This window comes from Alternaria conjuncta, assembly GCF_024043145.1.
Source record: "Alternaria conjuncta strain BMP 0040 chromosome Unknown scaffold_1, whole genome shotgun sequence".
NCBI lineage: Eukaryota > Fungi > Ascomycota > Dothideomycetes > Pleosporales > Pleosporaceae > Alternaria > Alternaria conjuncta.
The window spans coordinates 890,658-908,422 of NW_026250090.1; the positions used below are offsets into that span (position 1 = coordinate 890,658).

At 52.8% G+C, this 17,765-nt stretch overlaps 9 protein-coding genes across 9 annotated transcripts; 6 read left to right on the top strand and 3 right to left on the bottom strand.

Moving 5' to 3' along the window:
* Positions 1-144: 144 nt before the first annotated feature.
* On the top strand, positions 145-2,139 carry J4E85_000308 (uncharacterized protein; the record flags this gene model as incomplete). Its single annotated transcript, XM_051464600.1, has 2 exons — positions 145-245; positions 297-2,139. The coding sequence occupies 2 exons, from the start codon at positions 145-147 to the stop codon at positions 2,137-2,139; spliced, it is 1,944 nt and encodes a 647-aa protein (XP_051331121.1).
* Positions 2,140-2,312: 173 nt separating this feature from the next.
* Positions 2,313-2,720, bottom strand: J4E85_000309 (uncharacterized protein; the record flags this gene model as incomplete). Its single annotated transcript, XM_051464601.1, has 1 exon — positions 2,313-2,720. One exon carries the CDS (start codon positions 2,718-2,720, stop codon positions 2,313-2,315), a length of 408 nt encoding a protein of 135 aa, XP_051331122.1.
* Positions 2,721-3,323: 603 nt separating this feature from the next.
* Positions 3,324-3,976, top strand: J4E85_000310 (uncharacterized protein; the record flags this gene model as incomplete). The annotated part of the gene is made up of 2 exons (XM_051464602.1): positions 3,324-3,834; positions 3,951-3,976. The coding sequence occupies 2 exons, from the start codon at positions 3,324-3,326 to the stop codon at positions 3,974-3,976; spliced, it is 537 nt and encodes a 178-aa protein (XP_051331123.1).
* A 2,120-nt stretch (positions 3,977-6,096) lies between these two features.
* On the top strand, positions 6,097-7,487 carry J4E85_000311 (uncharacterized protein; the record flags this gene model as incomplete). The annotated part of the gene is made up of 2 exons (XM_051464603.1): positions 6,097-7,402; positions 7,456-7,487. 2 exons carry the CDS (start codon positions 6,097-6,099, stop codon positions 7,485-7,487), a joined length of 1,338 nt encoding a protein of 445 aa, XP_051331124.1.
* A 447-nt stretch (positions 7,488-7,934) lies between these two features.
* J4E85_000312 (uncharacterized protein) lies at positions 7,935-8,498 on the top strand (the record flags this gene model as incomplete). Its single annotated transcript, XM_051464604.1, has 2 exons — positions 7,935-8,237; positions 8,295-8,498. 2 exons carry the CDS (start codon positions 7,935-7,937, stop codon positions 8,496-8,498), a joined length of 507 nt encoding a protein of 168 aa, XP_051331125.1.
* A 687-nt stretch (positions 8,499-9,185) lies between these two features.
* Positions 9,186-9,761, top strand: J4E85_000313 (uncharacterized protein; the record flags this gene model as incomplete). Its single annotated transcript, XM_051464605.1, has 1 exon — positions 9,186-9,761. One exon carries the CDS (start codon positions 9,186-9,188, stop codon positions 9,759-9,761), a length of 576 nt encoding a protein of 191 aa, XP_051331126.1.
* A 670-nt stretch (positions 9,762-10,431) lies between these two features.
* On the bottom strand, positions 10,432-13,397 carry J4E85_000314 (uncharacterized protein; the record flags this gene model as incomplete). The annotated part of the gene is made up of 2 exons (XM_051464606.1): positions 10,432-12,785; positions 12,833-13,397. 2 exons carry the CDS (start codon positions 13,395-13,397, stop codon positions 10,432-10,434), a joined length of 2,919 nt encoding a protein of 972 aa, XP_051331127.1.
* A 501-nt stretch (positions 13,398-13,898) lies between these two features.
* On the top strand, positions 13,899-15,383 carry J4E85_000315 (uncharacterized protein; the record flags this gene model as incomplete). The annotated part of the gene is made up of 3 exons (XM_051464607.1): positions 13,899-13,985; positions 14,029-14,201; positions 14,249-15,383. The coding sequence occupies 3 exons, from the start codon at positions 13,899-13,901 to the stop codon at positions 15,381-15,383; spliced, it is 1,395 nt and encodes a 464-aa protein (XP_051331128.1).
* A 266-nt stretch (positions 15,384-15,649) lies between these two features.
* On the bottom strand, positions 15,650-17,544 carry J4E85_000316 (uncharacterized protein; the record flags this gene model as incomplete). The annotated part of the gene is made up of 5 exons (XM_051464608.1): positions 15,650-15,865; positions 15,917-16,138; positions 16,187-17,026; positions 17,074-17,341; positions 17,540-17,544. The coding sequence occupies 5 exons, from the start codon at positions 17,542-17,544 to the stop codon at positions 15,650-15,652; spliced, it is 1,551 nt and encodes a 516-aa protein (XP_051331129.1).
* Between the last annotated feature and the right edge of the window lie 221 nt (positions 17,545-17,765).

Genomic DNA, 17,765 nt, shown 5'->3' on the forward strand with positions numbered 1-17,765 from the left:
CGCCGGGCCATTGTTTGTGCCCCACCCTACCACGACAGGAAGCTCCCCATCAACACGCGCATCGGCGGCAGCGACATCACGCGATAGAGCCCTGAACCATGATCTGAAGCGCGCAAATAGTAATCTCTTCCTGATAGCGACGCGATGGGAACTCTATCGCCGGCCGACGAGGCCCAACTCAAGGCCCAGCTCCAGGACGCCGTCATCGGCTGCACAGAGCGCTGTCTCTATCACTCGGCGAAATGGTGAGTACCAATGGTTACGTAGACTGACTTTTGCATGCTGATATTGACAAGGGCCGCAGAATTACTCGATTCGCTCCCATCGGCCGATGACGAAGGCTCGGACACCGACGTCGACTCCCCCATGTCGGATGCGCAACCGCCGCAGACACCCAATCTCGTACGCAAAGACCCCATCGAAGCACGCCTAGAAGCACGTGAGACGCACAAGTTCCTCCTCGCCAAGACATATTTCGACTGCCGCGAATATGATCGATGCGCCGCCGTCTTCCTGCCTGGCCCTCTACCCAAGGGCGCCTCACAGGCACCTGCTACGCCTACAGCAAAGGCGAAGCAGGGAGCCAAGGGAAAGGCGAAGATGGTCACGCCGTCCAAGTCCAAGCTATCCAACGATACAATGAAGGGCATTAGTCAGAAGGCGCTGTTCCTAGCCCTCTATGCCAAATACATCGCTGGGGAGAAGCGCATGAACGAGGACAGCGAGATGATTCTCGGCCCTCAAGATGGAGGCGTCACCTTGAACAAGGAGCTGCCCACAGTATCTGCCGTTCTTGAAGAGTGGTTCAAAGACCTGCCCAACAGCGGGCGGCAACCACAGGGCTGGCTGGAGTACCTATACGGCATGGTTCTGGCTAAGGGAAAGAACGAGCAGCTTGCCATCGACTACTTGATCAAAAGTGTGCACCAATACACCTACAACTGGGGTGCGTGGCAGGAGCTACAAGCTCTACTGACCACCATGGAAGAGCTCAATGGCATCGTCACACGCCTACCGCAAAACCTCATGACTTTCATCTTCCATGTTACGTCATCTCAGGAGCTCTACGTGGTCAACGAACAGATTCATACTTCGCTGTCGCAAATACTGACCATTTTCCCGTCATCGGCCTTCCTAAAGACCCAACGGGCATTGCTCCACTACCACAACAAAGACTTCGACGATGCCGAACAGATCTTCTCGGACTTGCTCGTATCAGATCCACATCGGGTCGATCATCTCGACAATTACTCCAACATCCTGTATGTCATGGGCATGCGACCCAAGCTTGCCTTCTTGGCACAGCTCGCCACAGCGACCGACAAATTCCGACCGGAGACATGTTGCGTGGTGGGCAACTACTACTCGCTCAAGTCGGAGCATGAGAAAGCCGTCATGTATTTCCGAAGAGCTCTGACTTTAGATCGGACCTTCCTTTCCGCTTGGACGCTTATGGGCCACGAGTTTGTGGAGATGAAGAACACCCACGCCGCTATTGAATCCTACCGGCGCGCCGTCGACGTGAACCGGAAAGACTACCGCGCCTGGTATGGACTTGGTCAGACATACGAGATGCTAGAGATGCACTCGTACGCTCTGTTCTATCACCAACGTGCCGCTGCCCTACGACCCTACGATCCGAAGCTATGGATGGCGGTCGGCCAATGTTTCGGCAAAGTGGGCAAGATCATGAATGGCATTCGATCATACAAGCGCGCGTTAGTCGCAGGCTCCTATTATGATGCTGGTGTCGGAGCGTCTTTCGGGAGCAGTGAAGTTACTGGTCTCGGTGGAGGTATCCTCGATCCCGAGGTACTCTACCAGATCGCCCTGCTGTATGAGAGAATAAACAACATGAACGAATGCGCGGCATACATGGAGCTAGTGCTTGCACAAGAAGAAGGGCCAGACTACGAAGAAGTAGGCTCCGAAGCCGCCGGTGGTGTCGGCGTTACTGCAACGACAAGCAAAGCCCGACTCTGGCTCGCTCGATGGGAGTACATGCGCGGCATGTATCAACGAGCCATGGAGCTAGCAAACGAGCTCTGTCAAGACGGCGTAGAGGTAGAAGATGCGAAAGCACTAGTGAGAGACATCAGAGCGCGCATGGAGCGCGGCGGAGGAGACGCGGAAGATTGATTAGACACAGCGTCTCGAAAGTTTGGGCATTTGCAGGCGTACAGGTATGATACCCAAGCAATACTGGATCGCAACATGTATCATATACATTACTACTTGATAGCGCGTTGCAGGATCTCGATCCATTTCCAGTTCATCATTACATACGTGCTCGGTCCCGTGACGCTGAACGCCTACTTGCCGTACAAATGCGCAGTCCTACCTTCACCCCACCGCGGGTTTCCACCACTGTCCTTCTCCCAGCGCTTATCTTCATCTTCCATTTCCCGCATCCGTGCTCCTCCATCTTTTTTCTTGACCCAGGGTTCATTGTTGCTGTCTTTGCCCTCTGCGCTCGCGATCTTGCGACTGGCTTCTGCTAGAGCGAGGTCTTCGATCTCTCGCATCCGCAGCTCGGCGGTGATATAGTTCAGCGTTCTCTGCATGTCGCGTGCATCGTGGCCGCGGCAGTCTAGGATGTAGAGTTGGTGTGTTATCGAGGCTTGGGCAGAGATGAGAGATGGAGTTGGCGAGAGCCGGATGGTGGTGGGTGCCCAGGGGTGGGGGTGGGTGAAGGCGTTGAGGGTTAGGGAGGTTGACATTGTGCTTGGTAGGTAGTGTTATGGTGCTATGTCGTGCTGTTGTGCTATGCTGTTATAATATGGAGGCAGGCCTATGGTATGGAGCCTGATGTTTGGATCAGGTATGAAACAGTGGTCGAAGGGCGTGGACGAGGGAGAGCGGGGATTGGGTTGAGTAGGTATGTTATTCGCGGAACTGTGAAGGTTCCCTGACGTGACAGGAACACGGGCAACATGCGCGTTGTTCAACGCACAACGTTTCCTCTAGCTGTCTACTGAAAAAGCTTGATTGCTGGTAACTGCGGTCGACAACATGATCGCTGGTAGCTTGTGAACTGTGTATCTTGGCATGTACACCTTATGACGTTTCCCAGATCATTCCGGCAGCCAGCGAACGAGGTATCTTGTCACAACAGGCGTGCGTGGAATCAATTTCGTACTGAGGACCCTCAGTGGTGGTTGTGAATTTTGTACGGTACGAAGTGCATAAAACTCTGTTCCCTCCTTCTGTTCTCACTATTCTACCAGCCCCGACATTACTTCGCCAACGACAGATTGACCAGACGAAGAAACTCACCCTAATTCCACCTCAAATCGATAACACATACGCTCTAATTACCTACCATGTCTTCCTGGGATGCGCGTGGAGGAAGCGGTTGGTGTATGCCCGACCACCCTTGGCCAAAGGCATTTATCGAGAAGCAGAGCTTGGAGTGGCTTCTTGAGGTACACAACAACATTTATCGCGACATACAGAGGGATCCCTTCTATGAGGATAACGCGGCATTACGGGGTTCGGCTAGCATCATTGAAGAGCATCTTAGGGCGCACGGCGCGGTGATGCTCGGAGAAGGCGGAGGGGCTGGAAGTCTCAACATCCAGATGTCAGCGCCAGCGCCAGTCCAAACACAGATGCAAGTTCAGCAGCCGCCTCAGCAAAATGTCATTGTTCATCAGCAAGTACAACAGCCGCCCGCGCAACAGCCCGCACAGCAGAATGTCATCTACCACCAGCAAGTACAACCGCAGCCGCAGCCGCAGCAGAACGTGGTTTACCAGCAACTACAACAACCTCAGGTGCTCAGCATTCCTGCTCCTGTGGCCACACTGACTATGACCTCTACGCCGGTGCAGGGTTTTGTGATTGGGGGGATTGTCTCACCACGCATCGGGTATGTGAGAAGCCCTAGAAGCTTTGGAAGGCGAGGGTTCTTTGATTACGACAGTGATAGTGATAGTTATTAAGGCTAGTTGGTACGGAGGATGATCTTGACTGAAGGCTGGGGGATGATGATGACGATGATGATAGTTTATTGAACATATTCCATAACTGATGATATTGAACAATGCAGATTTTTTACATTCTACAATTATCTTGTTAGTGCTAGTGCAGCTAATGGTTGATGTTGATCGCGAGATTAGAATGTTATCGCTCATGTGCTCGTCCACACGCACATCAGTGTTTAGTAGATAGATTATGCGTCGAGGTTGCCGCGAAACAGATACACTCAGTGAGGTGAGTACAAGTATGTTGTTGATAATCCGACATCTTCGTTCATCATACAGATCATGACACGCCGGCACAGGGAATGTTTCCTTCACAATGATCGCACTCTCTACGTCAAGTTGTGATCGTGATTCTGCATAGCGACACGTTCTGAGGATCACGTTCATACAGCATGCTGGCAATCGAGAGTTGTGCCAAAGCCCTAAATTCAATGTCTGTTTAGAATATAAACCCCCTCGCTAGAACACACACTCTCTCTATCGAACACTACACTTTCTAGTTAATTACAAAGCGCATCTCTATCAACCCTGAGCAAAGCCAACTTGTCCTCTTCGCAACACACGGTATAACCTCTCACAACACCACTTATACATACTCGATATGTTCCGATCATCGCGCGGACCTGACCCCTTTCTGCACACACATCCTTGGGCGTACCATCACTTGAACCCTCTCTCAGATGATGAGCTCGTCAGTCTTCTCAATGCCATCGCCGACTCAATGTCTGGCAATATCTTTGCAGACCTCTTAAGGCCTAGCTGGGAGGAGACTAAGAACAGGATTTTGTGCATCATTGAACAAAGGGGTAACAATGCCATGGTTATATTCCCAGGCTCAAGCTTTAGAAGCTTTGGCACGTTCCCACGCATGTCGTCATCTCTCTCGATCACACAGACAGCGCCAATGCCAAATGTTACCATCCAGTCCATTCCAGTTCCACAGCAAAACGTCACCTTCCAGCCCGGTTTTGTTCCACAGCAAAACATCACCTTTGCATCAGCTCCAGCCCCAGCTCCTCTGCCACCTCCGGCCGCGGTGACAGTTCATCATGTTGCATTATATGGCCCATATGGCAATGTCATCGGAAGCCGACCCGAGACGGAGAAAGAGAAGGACGACAGAGAATATGCGGCTTGGAAGGCGGAGCATGGAGCCAAGTAGGAGGCGTCAGGTTGTGTTGATTAGACGAGGAAAGCGCCTAGCTTAGTAGTTGAGTAGGATGAGCATGATGAAGTCGGAACTTGTTGCGCATACGGAGATGTTGAAGAACTGTAGCTTGATCATATGAACACGAAATTGATTCTAGGAAAAGCGTGTCTGATGTGACCGATAAACTGTGACACTGTTGTGCGGGTTCAGGCTGCTGTGGATCAACACGCTGTAGCGCTGTCGAGTGACGAGCACTTACTTGCGCTGACATCGCCAGAACTGTTTACCATACAAAGCTGCTGTACTAGAGAAACAAAGTACTAGATTCATACCTAGACGTGCTTGTTGCTATGATTATGGACGACTGTGGTGATGTGCGAGTGGACCTCGGGTTGCTTAGTAATGATGACATCATTGGCTATTGATCCTTCCGCGGTCTCAATTATGGGAAGGCTGCAAGTTCCTACACATCACGCTGATCTCACTCTGCCTTTGCTATCAACGAATGTGAATCTTTCGGGTTGATTATACTTCACCACATTTTTTCCAAGGTTGGGCGTGGCCCAAGAAGCCTGGTGCGTTACAGTGTCCACGATGTTTGCGGTAAACACGTACGAGGATGATCGAATCTTCACAGGCCGATGCTTGACATGCGTAACTATTGGCATGTGGTGGGTATTGGAAGCCGCCCTTGGAATTCCATAATTAAGCATCACACGAAGAGCACACCCGCACGCAATACAAAGCCGTCCTTTTCTATGCGCATGCCCTCACCATCGTACTTCCTGCATTTCTATCTTTCATCATCGTACTCACATCAGTATCATATTCCGAATTAGCTTTTCAGCTTGCGACATGTTTACCCTCCGTATTTCAGGCCGATTTCGCCGTTCTGTGCTGACTCGCCGGCACCCGATTTCAAAATTTGCGTTGGGTGCTTACCCTGACGAGGAACTGGTCATGGCTTTTCATATCCTACTGGAAGAGATAGAAGTCCTACGACTGGAAGGCTTCTCGTTAGTGGCTGACGATATGATGATCACCGCTCAAAACATCGTGGATTTGGTGTTCTCAAGTCATGGCGGATGGGCTTTCCTCCAGCTTGGACAGCACCAGCAGTCCTTCCTTCAGCAGATGCAGCAGAATTACTCTTTCAACTTGCCCCAACCAAACTTCTTCATGAATCAGCAGATACCACCACCAGCGATGATTGGCCAGGCCCCCACCCAGAATGTTGTAGTGCACTCGCATATAGCTTCAGCTCCCACCCAGAACGTTGTAGTGCACTCGCATGGAGCCCCAGCGCCCGCTCAAATCCAAGGGTCCTCCGAACAAGACAAAAACGAGCTCTATCTCGACCGACTCAACAAAGACAACAACCGCAACGAGAAGATGAAGAACAGATACGAGGATGAACTAGCAGTGAAGGAGCGAGCCAGGTTGGAAGCTGAAGCGAAGAAGACGATTGAGGAAGCGGAGGAGAAGGCTCGTAAGTTCAAGGAGGCCGAGGAAAGATTCGAAAGGAACAAGATTGAAAACAATCTGAAAGAAGACACGATACTGCGCATTGACGAAGCGAAGAGCAGACAAGACGAGCTGGATCGTAAGACGCGTGAGATGACGGAGAGGACAGAGCAGGAAAAGATTGATGCTGCACGAAGGTTTCAGCAAACACGTCAGGAAGCAGCCGCGAAAAGGGAGCAGCAGAGGCGAGATGAGGAGATGCGAGATCAAGAGAGGCGGGATCAGGAGAGGCGGGATCAGGAGAGGCGGGATCAGGAGAGGCGGGGTCAGGAGAGGCGGGATCAGGAGAGGCGGGATCAGGAGAGGCAGCGACAGCTCGATGCGTCCAGAAACCGAACAAATGACTTAAATAGTCCATCATTCAACCAGCAGCGCATGCTACCGGAACGCGAAAGAACACGAAGGTCCTCTCCGATTCCACAAAATCAACTCGTTTCTGACGATGACGATGACGACTCCGATAGCGACGATGAAAAGCGGAAAGATCCGTACGAACTTATCGGGCTGCCCGACAGAGGGCGCACACCAGCCAAAGACATCGAAACTACCCAACGAGTGCTGAACAAGATTCATCAGAAGACTCTCAATACTGCGACGTCAGACTCGAAGAGACAGCATGCTGAGAAACGTATGGTCGAGATCAAGTGGGCAGCGGCCATTCTCTTGGATGACATGAACAAGAGGGCTTATGATGAGGCTGGTGCTATATTTCCTCATGAGCAGCAGGCTTGGAGGAAGAAGAGTAAGTGAACCTTCCCGAATGAATGAGAGAAAGACTAATCAACACGATTGTAGATGGTATTAGTGGTGCTGGCGGTGGGAGGTAAATCTCTGGGTAGAGTTCTACAAGTTTTCCTTCTTTCCTGAGATAGCGATAGTCATGTTCCGTTAGTATCTGAATCATTTCATCTGTAACATCACTACGTAAATACTAATGCGCATCATGAGCAATGACAAAAGGTTTGCTTGACAATTTAGACGAAGCTGGTTGTCTTCGCCAACACCACAGCAAATATGATGATTCTTACGCGAATGACTATGACAGCCAACGAAACCCGGCTGTTCCTATCAAGTGGTAACTGGCGTAAAGATGTTGATAGTCTTCGTGTTGACAGCACTATAGTTTGTAACCAGCAAAATGGAAGGCTTTTCATCATTCCAAGCTCAGAATAAAGATAGACGGCCCATGCTTCTGGAACTATAACTGCCTCATGCTGCACGGCATTCCTGTTTCATTTCCTCTAAATCTCACCTAGGTTTCTTACAACATCATAATGTATCACATCGACATGAACAGCCCGCCAACTGCAAGTATTCGGGCAGATCCCGAGAGCCCTGCATTACCTTCCGCTGCACTGGGCGCAACTCGCGGGGCTCGACAGAATGCGTACGAAGCAGAGCCACTGCAAGATTCTGATCACGAGAGGGTCATCATTGCGTCTTGGGGTCGATACCAGACATTGAATCAGATGCGCGCTTCGCCATACTACGTCTGCATCCGACTACCCATATCCTCAGGCACCATGTTCGCACCTCCTCTGTTCCCAGAGCCTTCACCAAGTCGTGAAAATGCTATGGTAAGACCATGTCCAGCCAGCTTTGAGAGCCGCGATATACATGCTGATCAAGAACAGCCGGAACAGTATGTGACCCTCCACGCTGTTCATCCGGTACCAACGCGATACCTACGGAGCCTCGCGCAAGATCAGTTGGAGTTCCTCTTCGGCTACTGGACTGAGAAGAGGATTCAGCCTGATGGTGAGCTCGCTAGACGGATGTGTGAGACGGTGGAGGCTATTGGACAGATCATGCACGAGGGGGAGGATGTATTCATGTGACTGTATGGGCTATGTTAGGTATGGTTTAAGTGTCCTGAATAAGTCGGTTTTGTATCGGCGTTGTCATGTACCGTATGTTCCTAGTCGAGGATTCCCTTGCAAAATTCACCATGGGTCTCAACCGCCCCATGATGCGTTTTCCACTTCTCTTGATGTCGTTCGTTAGACGAACTATATGCAGCGACGAACTTGGAAGGCCATGCTCTCGGCTTACGTATTACTAGGAAGTGAAGTCCTGTTATGGAAAGTTCAGATCGACTGACGCTGCTCCCTTCGTTGAGCAGTAGTATTGCGAGTGGCGTTGGAAATGAGCGTGATAGATCTTGGTTTGGTTTGCTGAAGTGATTAGTACCAAGCTCGTGTTGTCAAAGCCAGCAGATATGGCGACCGAGTATCTGTCGAGGTAGCGTTCGTTGACTCGATCTAGATCAGGAACGAATCGTGCAAAGCCAGCAAAGTAGTGGCGGCCAACAAGCTCTCACGAACACTTGGATTGCATTGTGAGCTGTTGCCAACGGCGAATCGGTAGCAGAAGATCTATAAAGTCAGTAGGAAGGTAACGTCTTGCTCAACACAACCAGCATCCTCAATACTTCTTTGCACCAAGACTCATTACCATACTGCGAAGCGCATCAAAGCACTGACATCACCACAAGTCCAAACACCATTACTACAACATCTTACAATATGAGCAACCCAAGCATTACACCCATGCCGACTCCCGGCCCCGAAACTCTCGCGCAGCCCTCGACTGCACGCCCCCTAGTCGAACTTCCTTCCCGCCCTTCCGCGCGTGGTGCATCAAGTGGAGTTGCTTCGGGCACCGCGCCTGGCATGATCGCGCCCACTCGCCCCATGCAACTGCGGCAGTTTACCCCCAAAGACTTTGAGGAGGTCGTCACCTTCTGGAGCGCATATACCACCCGCGATCTCGTCGTCGAGTCTCCCTTCTACACCAAGACAACCATCATAGTCGATCCTCGCGCAAAGGCCCAGTTCCCCGAGAAGAGCGAGATCACCGAGCGAGTTGTGCACGCCGTACACCCGATTCCCCGCAAGCAGCTTCAGAACCTGGGACCAGTATGCCTTCACAACCTAGGCGCGGGATTAGATGAGGAGCGATGGGATGTCAACAGGTCTCCTGAGTTCAACGATCGCGTGCAGGAAACTCTGGCTCGTATTGACGACGCGTTGGAGTTCATTTTCCGTGTTCATTTGCCGGGTACCCGGATTTTCAGCGGAAGACAGCCTTCTGTGTTGTAAGTTTTAGTGAGGATAAAGATGGAAATTAGTGGGGGGAAACCAGCAAAAGTGCTTGCTGCTTCTGCACAACAGCTCGATTGGCGGTGTCATGTACTTGATAACAGATAGTTCTAGTGCACAAGCTGCAATCAATGAAATATGGCTCAATTGAGCTCTCAAGGCCTAAGTTTCGTGAGGACATTGCCCGGACTGCTGTGATTGTTCGCGGAAAGTGTCTACCCAGTGCATGCCACGCGCGTCGTTGCGCGCCGGCACCGGGAGACCGGAAGTACTGGGTACGATCGCGAAATGTAGTATTTCAGTAGATGGGTCGGGATTTGCGGGAAAGGGCACCAGTAGATGTAGGCATCGTGTCTGACGTGATGGTACATACCTAGGTAGTCTCGATAGACCGAGCAGTCGCGTCGACGCGTCACAGACGCGATCGTTCCGAGCCTCGGTCCGCTGCTAGCGCATGCCATCGCAGGGGCCACTACCTCAGTCTTGTGCGCGAGTTGATGCGAAAACTATGAATATGTGTAGGTAGAAATCGGTATCTAAACTATCCCCACCATAAACCCGAGACGCCTTATCCTTATTGCCTGTACCAAAACACCCATCGCTGATGCATACCCCCAAAACCCAGAACCCATCCCAGTCCATCCCATACTATTCCACCCATATACGCCATTCACAAATTGCCGATAACAACCATAAATCTCAATTTGCCATCCGTCTTCTTGCTTGCAGCTGGGTTGGCACCAGCCAGGGTATCATCTCCGCCGTTATTGATCGTGATTTCATCCAGCATCAAAGTGCTGCTCTTCCATCCCCAGCTCTGACTGAAGTTAAAGCGGTCAGGCGCGCTTTCGTAGATACTGAGCATCCTTCCGCCCTTGGAGGGGCTGTAGATCTTGAAGTAGGTTTTGATTGTGGGTCGGCCGTCGACATAGGGAGGGAGTGCGGGTATAACGGCTCGGGTTTTGCGTTGGACTCTAGAGGCGAGAGAGGGGTTGATGTAGGCGGCGGCGTCTGACTCGTCGTCGTCATCGGATGGGTCTGAGTCATGTTCGGATGGGGAGTAGGGAGCGTTAGCGAAGGAGGGAGAGTCTATGGTATCACCGTCTTGGGGTGGTGAAGAGGCCAGGTTTTGGAAGCCCCATTGTGGAATACCGCGAGTTGGTAGACGACTGCGATGGCGGCCAAGACTACCGCTAGAGAAGAGTGGGTTGCGCAGTCCCAGAGAGCCGAGAGCAGGGTCGGGGTCTCCACCACTGCCAGAGGTGTCCTCTTCTGCAGCAGGATCCATGAACGGAACTCGGGTGCTGCGCCGCCGGTCGCGTCGGTCACTACGCATGAGCATCTCGCGCTCTAGCTGGCCGATACGTTCATCAACCGAGCCGTTGTTCTGTTGGCTGAGACCACTGACATGTCCAGTCTCATCTACCTCTCGCTCCTTGGCACGGTGGAGGTAAACGCCCAACTGGATGTTTTTGGCAGAGCGAACTTTCTGGATGTAGATGTTCCACAAAGAGCCTGCGTACGATACCGTCCTCGAATAGACGCGCTTCTTCTCTTTGAGGAATCGTGGATTAGGAAACTCAGCCGAGAAGCGGAATGGAGGAAACTCGGTATAAGCGATTGGCTTTGGCTGACCAGCGTTGCCGCCACCAGCAGAGATTGGGCGTTGGGCAAAGTCCATGCGAGTATTTGGGTTCGTCAATGTCGACGGGGTAGAGGCAAAGTCGGTGGCCCACTGCGCATCCTCTGGCTGTATCGTGGCTGATAGGCGTGAAGCATGGCGCTGGAAAGAGTTGGACGTCGTAACCACGGGATCTGCGCCGTTGCCCAAGACGATGTTGCAGTCCGAACTTGGGATCCAAAACTTCCGTGGCTTGCCATTGCCGTCCCAACTATCCGACTCGATGTCGCCTTCGTCGATAGGATCTGCCATCTCTTTTTGCTTTCCTTTGTTAGTGAGCTCGCTCCCAGTCTTCGTCGCCACGTTCGCTTCTTCGGGGTCTGGAGTTGATTGACATAGACCCAGCTCCTGAGCAGACTCATCGGTGTTGAGCACCCTCTGGCGAAGGGCCAGTTGCTGCCATAGCGCATTGGAGATGACCCTTTCGGGCATCACTGGTAGGCCAAACACGTCGCGAGCGTTCCTGATAAACTCAAGCTGCTCGTATTCCATGTGAATGTAGTGAATGCCTTCGTCTAGCAACACGAGTATGCGCTCAATGTCGGGCAAAGTGTAGAGAGCAAGCCAGTCAGCCTGAGCGTCGGAGGAGGAATGCGCCGTTGTCAGAGCGTTCTGGCGATAAACACCGTCGAAGCGAACTGCCATGAGACGAAGAGAGTTGGGTGCTTGTGGGATGGGCCTCTGTCCTCGCTGGATAAGGCCAGCCTCGATGGCTGCTTGACGTAGCCGGCGGTCGAGAAGACGCTTGGAAAGTACCCAGCGGTCCCACTCGCTATCCACAAAGAATCCGTCAGACCCTACGAGCTCACGGACTATGTCGCCGGGCATATCGTCCCAGTATTTCAGAGGCATTTCCCAGCCATTCCTGCTGAGCATCGCCTTGGCCGACTCAAGTATGCGGTCCCCTGACCGGCCATAGTAATTAGAGGTGACTAGTCGGATGAGGTAGGCAAGCGTCTCGGGTGCCATCTGCCGCAGTATAGATTCAATCGCAGAGTCGATCAGGTCCTGCATCTCTAGCCAGCAGCCAGTCGCGAAGAGACCAATGGCTTCAGCGTCCAATTCTTTCGAGATGTCGACGCCATAAAGTTTACGTATAGCCAACTCGAATGATGCTTGCGTAATGCTGGAATCGATCTCTTCCGGGTGTAGTTTGACTTCCTTGGACCGGCTTTCGAGCCAAGGCTCAGAGAGGGCGGTCGTGAAGAAGGGTGCGCGGTCGAGGATGAGGCGGTGCAGAGGATATCGCTGGCCAAAGGCGATGATAGTAATGTCCGAGTGTCGGCCTTCGAGCAGCCCGCGGGTGTAAAGGTGGTCAGGCAGAGGTATGGCTTCGCCTGAAACTGACAATGTTAGCCTGTACACACGAGAATCTCATAGTAAGACTCACCTCGCAAATACAATGGTCCCGTCGCGTTGTTGTAGGAAGGTGCCCTAGTTCCAGGCATGGCTGCGCTCTCGCTGAACAACCTACTAATGTCGGTGCGAACAGAGTGCTCTGTACGCATCAGGTCCAACGTCGTGCGCCTTTTGCCTTGTTCTTCCAACGGGGTGTTTGGATCATCGGCGCTCTTTTGGGCTTGGTCTATCCGGGTTTGCAGCTGAACTATGGGCGGTCGTTCCTCTTGACCGTGAGCTCTGGACGCACGCGATGTCATGCTGGAGTAGTTGGCCAGTGACGGCATCGAGCGCGAGTAGCTGAGAGACCTCGAGTGGCTCACGTGTGCCCTGGGACTGTCGGTGACGTCGGACGGCGCAGATGGTGGTATGGCGGGTACGTTGGGCGAGAAGAGGCTGACGTATGGGGTACTACTCGAGCCTGCGCCGCCCTCTGTACGCTCTCCCTCGCCCAACGGCCATGTTTCGTTGCGCTCTAATCCACCAATCTGCGGCTCATTCTCATGATCGAGGTTGTTGTTCCCGTGACCTGTGGGTGGTTGATGGGCGGGATCCATGCTATGCTATAAGCTGCTTTGGAAGTACATGGGGCGTGGTGGTCGACGACGGCTGGGTATGCGACCGGGGCGGGTGGGGTAACGCAGTGCACGCCGGGTCTAATAACACGGGACGGTCACGTACGCAATGGAGAGACGGTGAAAGTCATATAGGAGAAGGGAAGATAGCGGTCGCAAAATACGGTGGAGGCTGGGCGCATCACGCTGCCAGCACGGCAGACGCCAAATGGCGATCTTCACTAGGAGGGGTCCGGTGATGCAGTTGCGAACCTGCGGAGTGGGTCGTCGCTTCCGCCTGTCAACGGGCGTGGATATGCAGGGTTCGTTCTTGGCGCGCCGCCGCGCCGTCGAACCACCGACCTGGCAAAGTCGATGACATGCACACTTGCTGCCCGAGAAACCTCCTCCTTCCTCCACAGATGTCGCTGTAATGGCTTCAATATTCCAGGCATTTCCGCAGCTGCGGACTGCTGCTCCACGCCTTTCACGACGCCTCTTCGTATGCAGGCCATGCCTCAATTCGCCGATTCGAGCCGCCGTGTCCGCTTCACGATCTTCATCCCGACCCTCCGTCCTGCAATCGGTGAGGTGGAAATCCACCCAGCCTCTCCGCAGTACCGCGACCATCGAGGGATCGAATGCGGGACGGGCGATACTCGCGGAAGCTGCGACCAAGACTGAGAGCCAGTCGAGCAGCTTCCCCAAGACAACCTCCAAGAGCGTCGCATACTGGCTGCTGGGCAGTGCTGCGAGCGTTTTCGGCATAGTCGTGTTTGGTGGTCTGACTCGTCTCACAGAGTCTGGGTAGGCACCGACGTCACCTCCTCCACCGCACCTGCTAAGTTGAACAGGCTGAGCATCACCGAATGGCGCCCTGTCACCGGCTCCCTCTGGCCCATGAGCCAGGCCGAATGGGACAGCGAGTTCACCAAGTACAAAGCATCACCTGAATTTGCCCAGCTCAACTCGAGTATGGACATGGCCGACTTCAAACAAATCTACTTTATGGAATGGGCTCATCGGCTCTGGGGCCGCGTCATTGGCATCACGATGCTCGTACCAACCGCTTACTTCATCGCACGTCGCAGGGTAGCACCCTCAATGGCCTGGAAGCTCGTCGGCATCTGTGGCATGGTCGGCTTCCAGGGTGTGATCGGCTGGTGGATGGTCAAGAGTGGGCTCAAGGACGACCTCTTTGAACCTGGTAGCCACCCCCGTGTTAGCCAGTACCGCCTGACTGCCCATCTGGGCGCTGCATTCACCGTCTACTGCTCAATGGTATACACTGGTCTCTCTATTCTCAAAGAGAACCGCATGCTGGCCGACCCAGTCAAGGCGGCAGAGACCATCAAGACTCTGCAGCACCCTGCACTCCGCATCTTCAGACGCTCTGTCTTCGGTCTTACTCTTCTGGTCTTCACTACTGCCATGTCAGGTGCCCTTGTCGCTGGTCTCGATGCCGGTCTCATCTACAACGAGTTCCCGTGGATGGGTATGGGTCTCACTCCACCCAGGAAAGAGCTATTCGACCCCTTCTACAGCCACGTCCCAGACCAATCAGACCTGTGGTGGCGCAACATGCTCGAGAACCCATCTCTCGTCCAGCTTGACCACCGCATGCTCGCAACAACTACTTTCACTGCCATCATGAGTCTTTTCGCATACACTCGCTTTGGCAAGGGTGTGCGAACTAAGCTTACCAAGGATGCCCACAAGGGCGTCCAAGGCATGGTTCATCTCGTCACTCTTCAGGTCACCCTCGGCATCAGCACGCTGATCTACATGGTCCCTACGTGGTTGGCTTCTGCACATCAAGCCGGCGCTCTTGCCTTGTTGACTGGAGCGGTCGTTCTATGCAGCAGAATCACCATGCCACGCCGCGCTGTCCTTCGCCAGATTATGAAGCCGCAGAGTGCGGGATCCCACACTGCTCCTCATCTGAGGTCACGACTCGAGGCCGCCAAGGTTGCCGAGAAGTCATTGTAGTATACGTCACCACCTTGTACGATATGTAGGTTCGAACAACATATAGACTATATCACCTTTCCTTGGTTCTACGTTCACTTTGTCTTTCGCTTGTCTTTCGTCTCATGACCCAATGCATGCGGGTGCTTGATATAGACATCATTCCATCGCATGGATCAAAGGTGAGTATGACTACTGATACCAAGTATTTGATCTTGTTGCTCATACAAAGTACTCGATGGTGTAGGAGCGCAGTCACATCGTCCCAGTTGGAATGCCAATGAGGACTAGTGCACCGTGTGCTCTGCCTTCTCCGTCGTATGTCCGGCCTTATTACCGCTGGACACACTACCCGTCTCCACCATAGTCGCAGGATCGGTGCCAACCGCTTGTTCCCATCCTTCCTTCGCAATACGTCGGCTTCGCTTCACGACATCGCCTTCGTAAAACAGCCGGTCGACCTCTTCCAGCGTAAGATTGGCAGTTTCAGGATAGCAGAAATACTACACAACACGTTAGCGAATAGAGGTTGCGGTATCGTTTCGAATACATACGATTAGCGGTATGAACGCAAAATTCAGTGCCATGAAGATAAGGTAGCCCTTCCACGCCAAGCTATCGAGAAGCGTAGGCGTGACCATGACGACGAAGAAATTCCAAATCCAGTTCGCCGAGATCCCGACAGCTGTCCCTTTCGCCCGTACATGTAGCGGTAGGATCTCGGGTACATAGACCCAAGGAATACAGTTCATTGTCATACCAAACGCCAGCATGTACTAAGATTTGTTAGCTTCTCATTCCTAATGCGACGCATTTCTGCTTACAGTGAAAAAGAAAGCGACACTGGCGGACGCAGTGGCTTGCGACACGTCACCTCCTTCGGACCTGAAGCTCAAGAGGATGGCTATCATCATCATGGAGAATCCGAGCCCGAGAGAGCCCCACATCATGGGTTTCCGCCGGCCGGTGCGGTCCAGTGTGAAGGTCGGGAACAGAGAGCCGATGGGGAACATTAGGTTGATGACGCCTCCCATGAGGAGGGCGAGGTTTCTGTCGAGGCCGACGTTGTCTTCTAAAACGGAGGTGATGTAGTAAACGACCAAATTTATACCACCCATCTGGTTCATGAACTGCGCTCCGTATGCGAGTAATACACGACGTCCAGTCTGGACGCGATCTTTCTTGAGAAGTTGAGACCACTTGTACTCTCCATGCTCTCTTTCGACTTGTAAGGCCTCAAGCACCTCTCTATTCTCTTTCTCAATCTTTGGGTCATCAGGCGTACCGTCGTACACGTCGCAAAGAATTTGAAGCGCTTCTTCGTGGCGTCCATGGGCATACAGATATCTGGGTGACTCAGGAAGGCCGAAAACCAGCACGATGACAATAATTGCGAAGATGACCTGGCATGCAATCGGTAGACGCCACGCAATCGATCCTTCCGTAAACGACATCCCGTAGTCGAACCAGTACGCCAACTCGATCCCCACGCCGACGAAGAGCGGTTCCGATGCGACGAGGCGGCCGCGCTTGTTCGCCTCGCAGAGTTCAGATTGGTACATAGGCACAGTGGAAGTCTCGATCCCAGTGCCAATTCCCGTCAGAAACCTTGCGACCATCATATGCGGCACCGAGTACGCACTCGCTTGGAGCGCGCCGCCGACCTATAATCATTAGCCACGATCTCACCAGTACATATCTGCCCTCTTACTATGATCCAAACCATAGCAATCCACATAGCCAGCCTCCGTCCCGTCTTCTCGCAAAACATGAAGCTGAGGATACATCCCGTGAAGCAACCTAAATTGTATATTGACACGATGATGCCTTCGAGGCCAGGAGAGGGGTGGTCGAATGTGTTCAGGAAGTCTTCGTTACCGACGATGCCGCTGAAGACGCCTTGGTCGTAGCCGAAGAGGACGAAGGCGAGTTGGCATGCGATTGTTATGGCGGCGCGGAGTTTGAAGCCGCGGCCGTACCTGGATATCGGTGTAGGATGTCAGTGCTTGTCACATTGGTTTGCGTAGCGTGTAGAGGCGTGACTTGCCAGTTGAAGTGTGGAGCGTGGAACATAGTTGGCGAAGACTTCTTGCTGCTCTGCCGGAAGCAATTCGATGCGATGCACGATCAAGGCGATGAGATGTGCGAAGTGCGATCAGAACACCATGTGGGTGTACCACATGTTTCTATACCACCATCTTCATACCTCACCGCTCGCTACCCGGATCATATCACCCGGAAACACGCAGCATGCTAGATCTGACCCCGACGTCACAACAGATGGTCAGTCGGCAAAATCGCCGTTATCACAAGCTGCCTGCGCGCATAACCGACGGAGTAATTGCGGGGCAAGGGTTATTCAAGAGGCTCTGGCGAATGATTAAGACGCAATGGTGCCGTTGA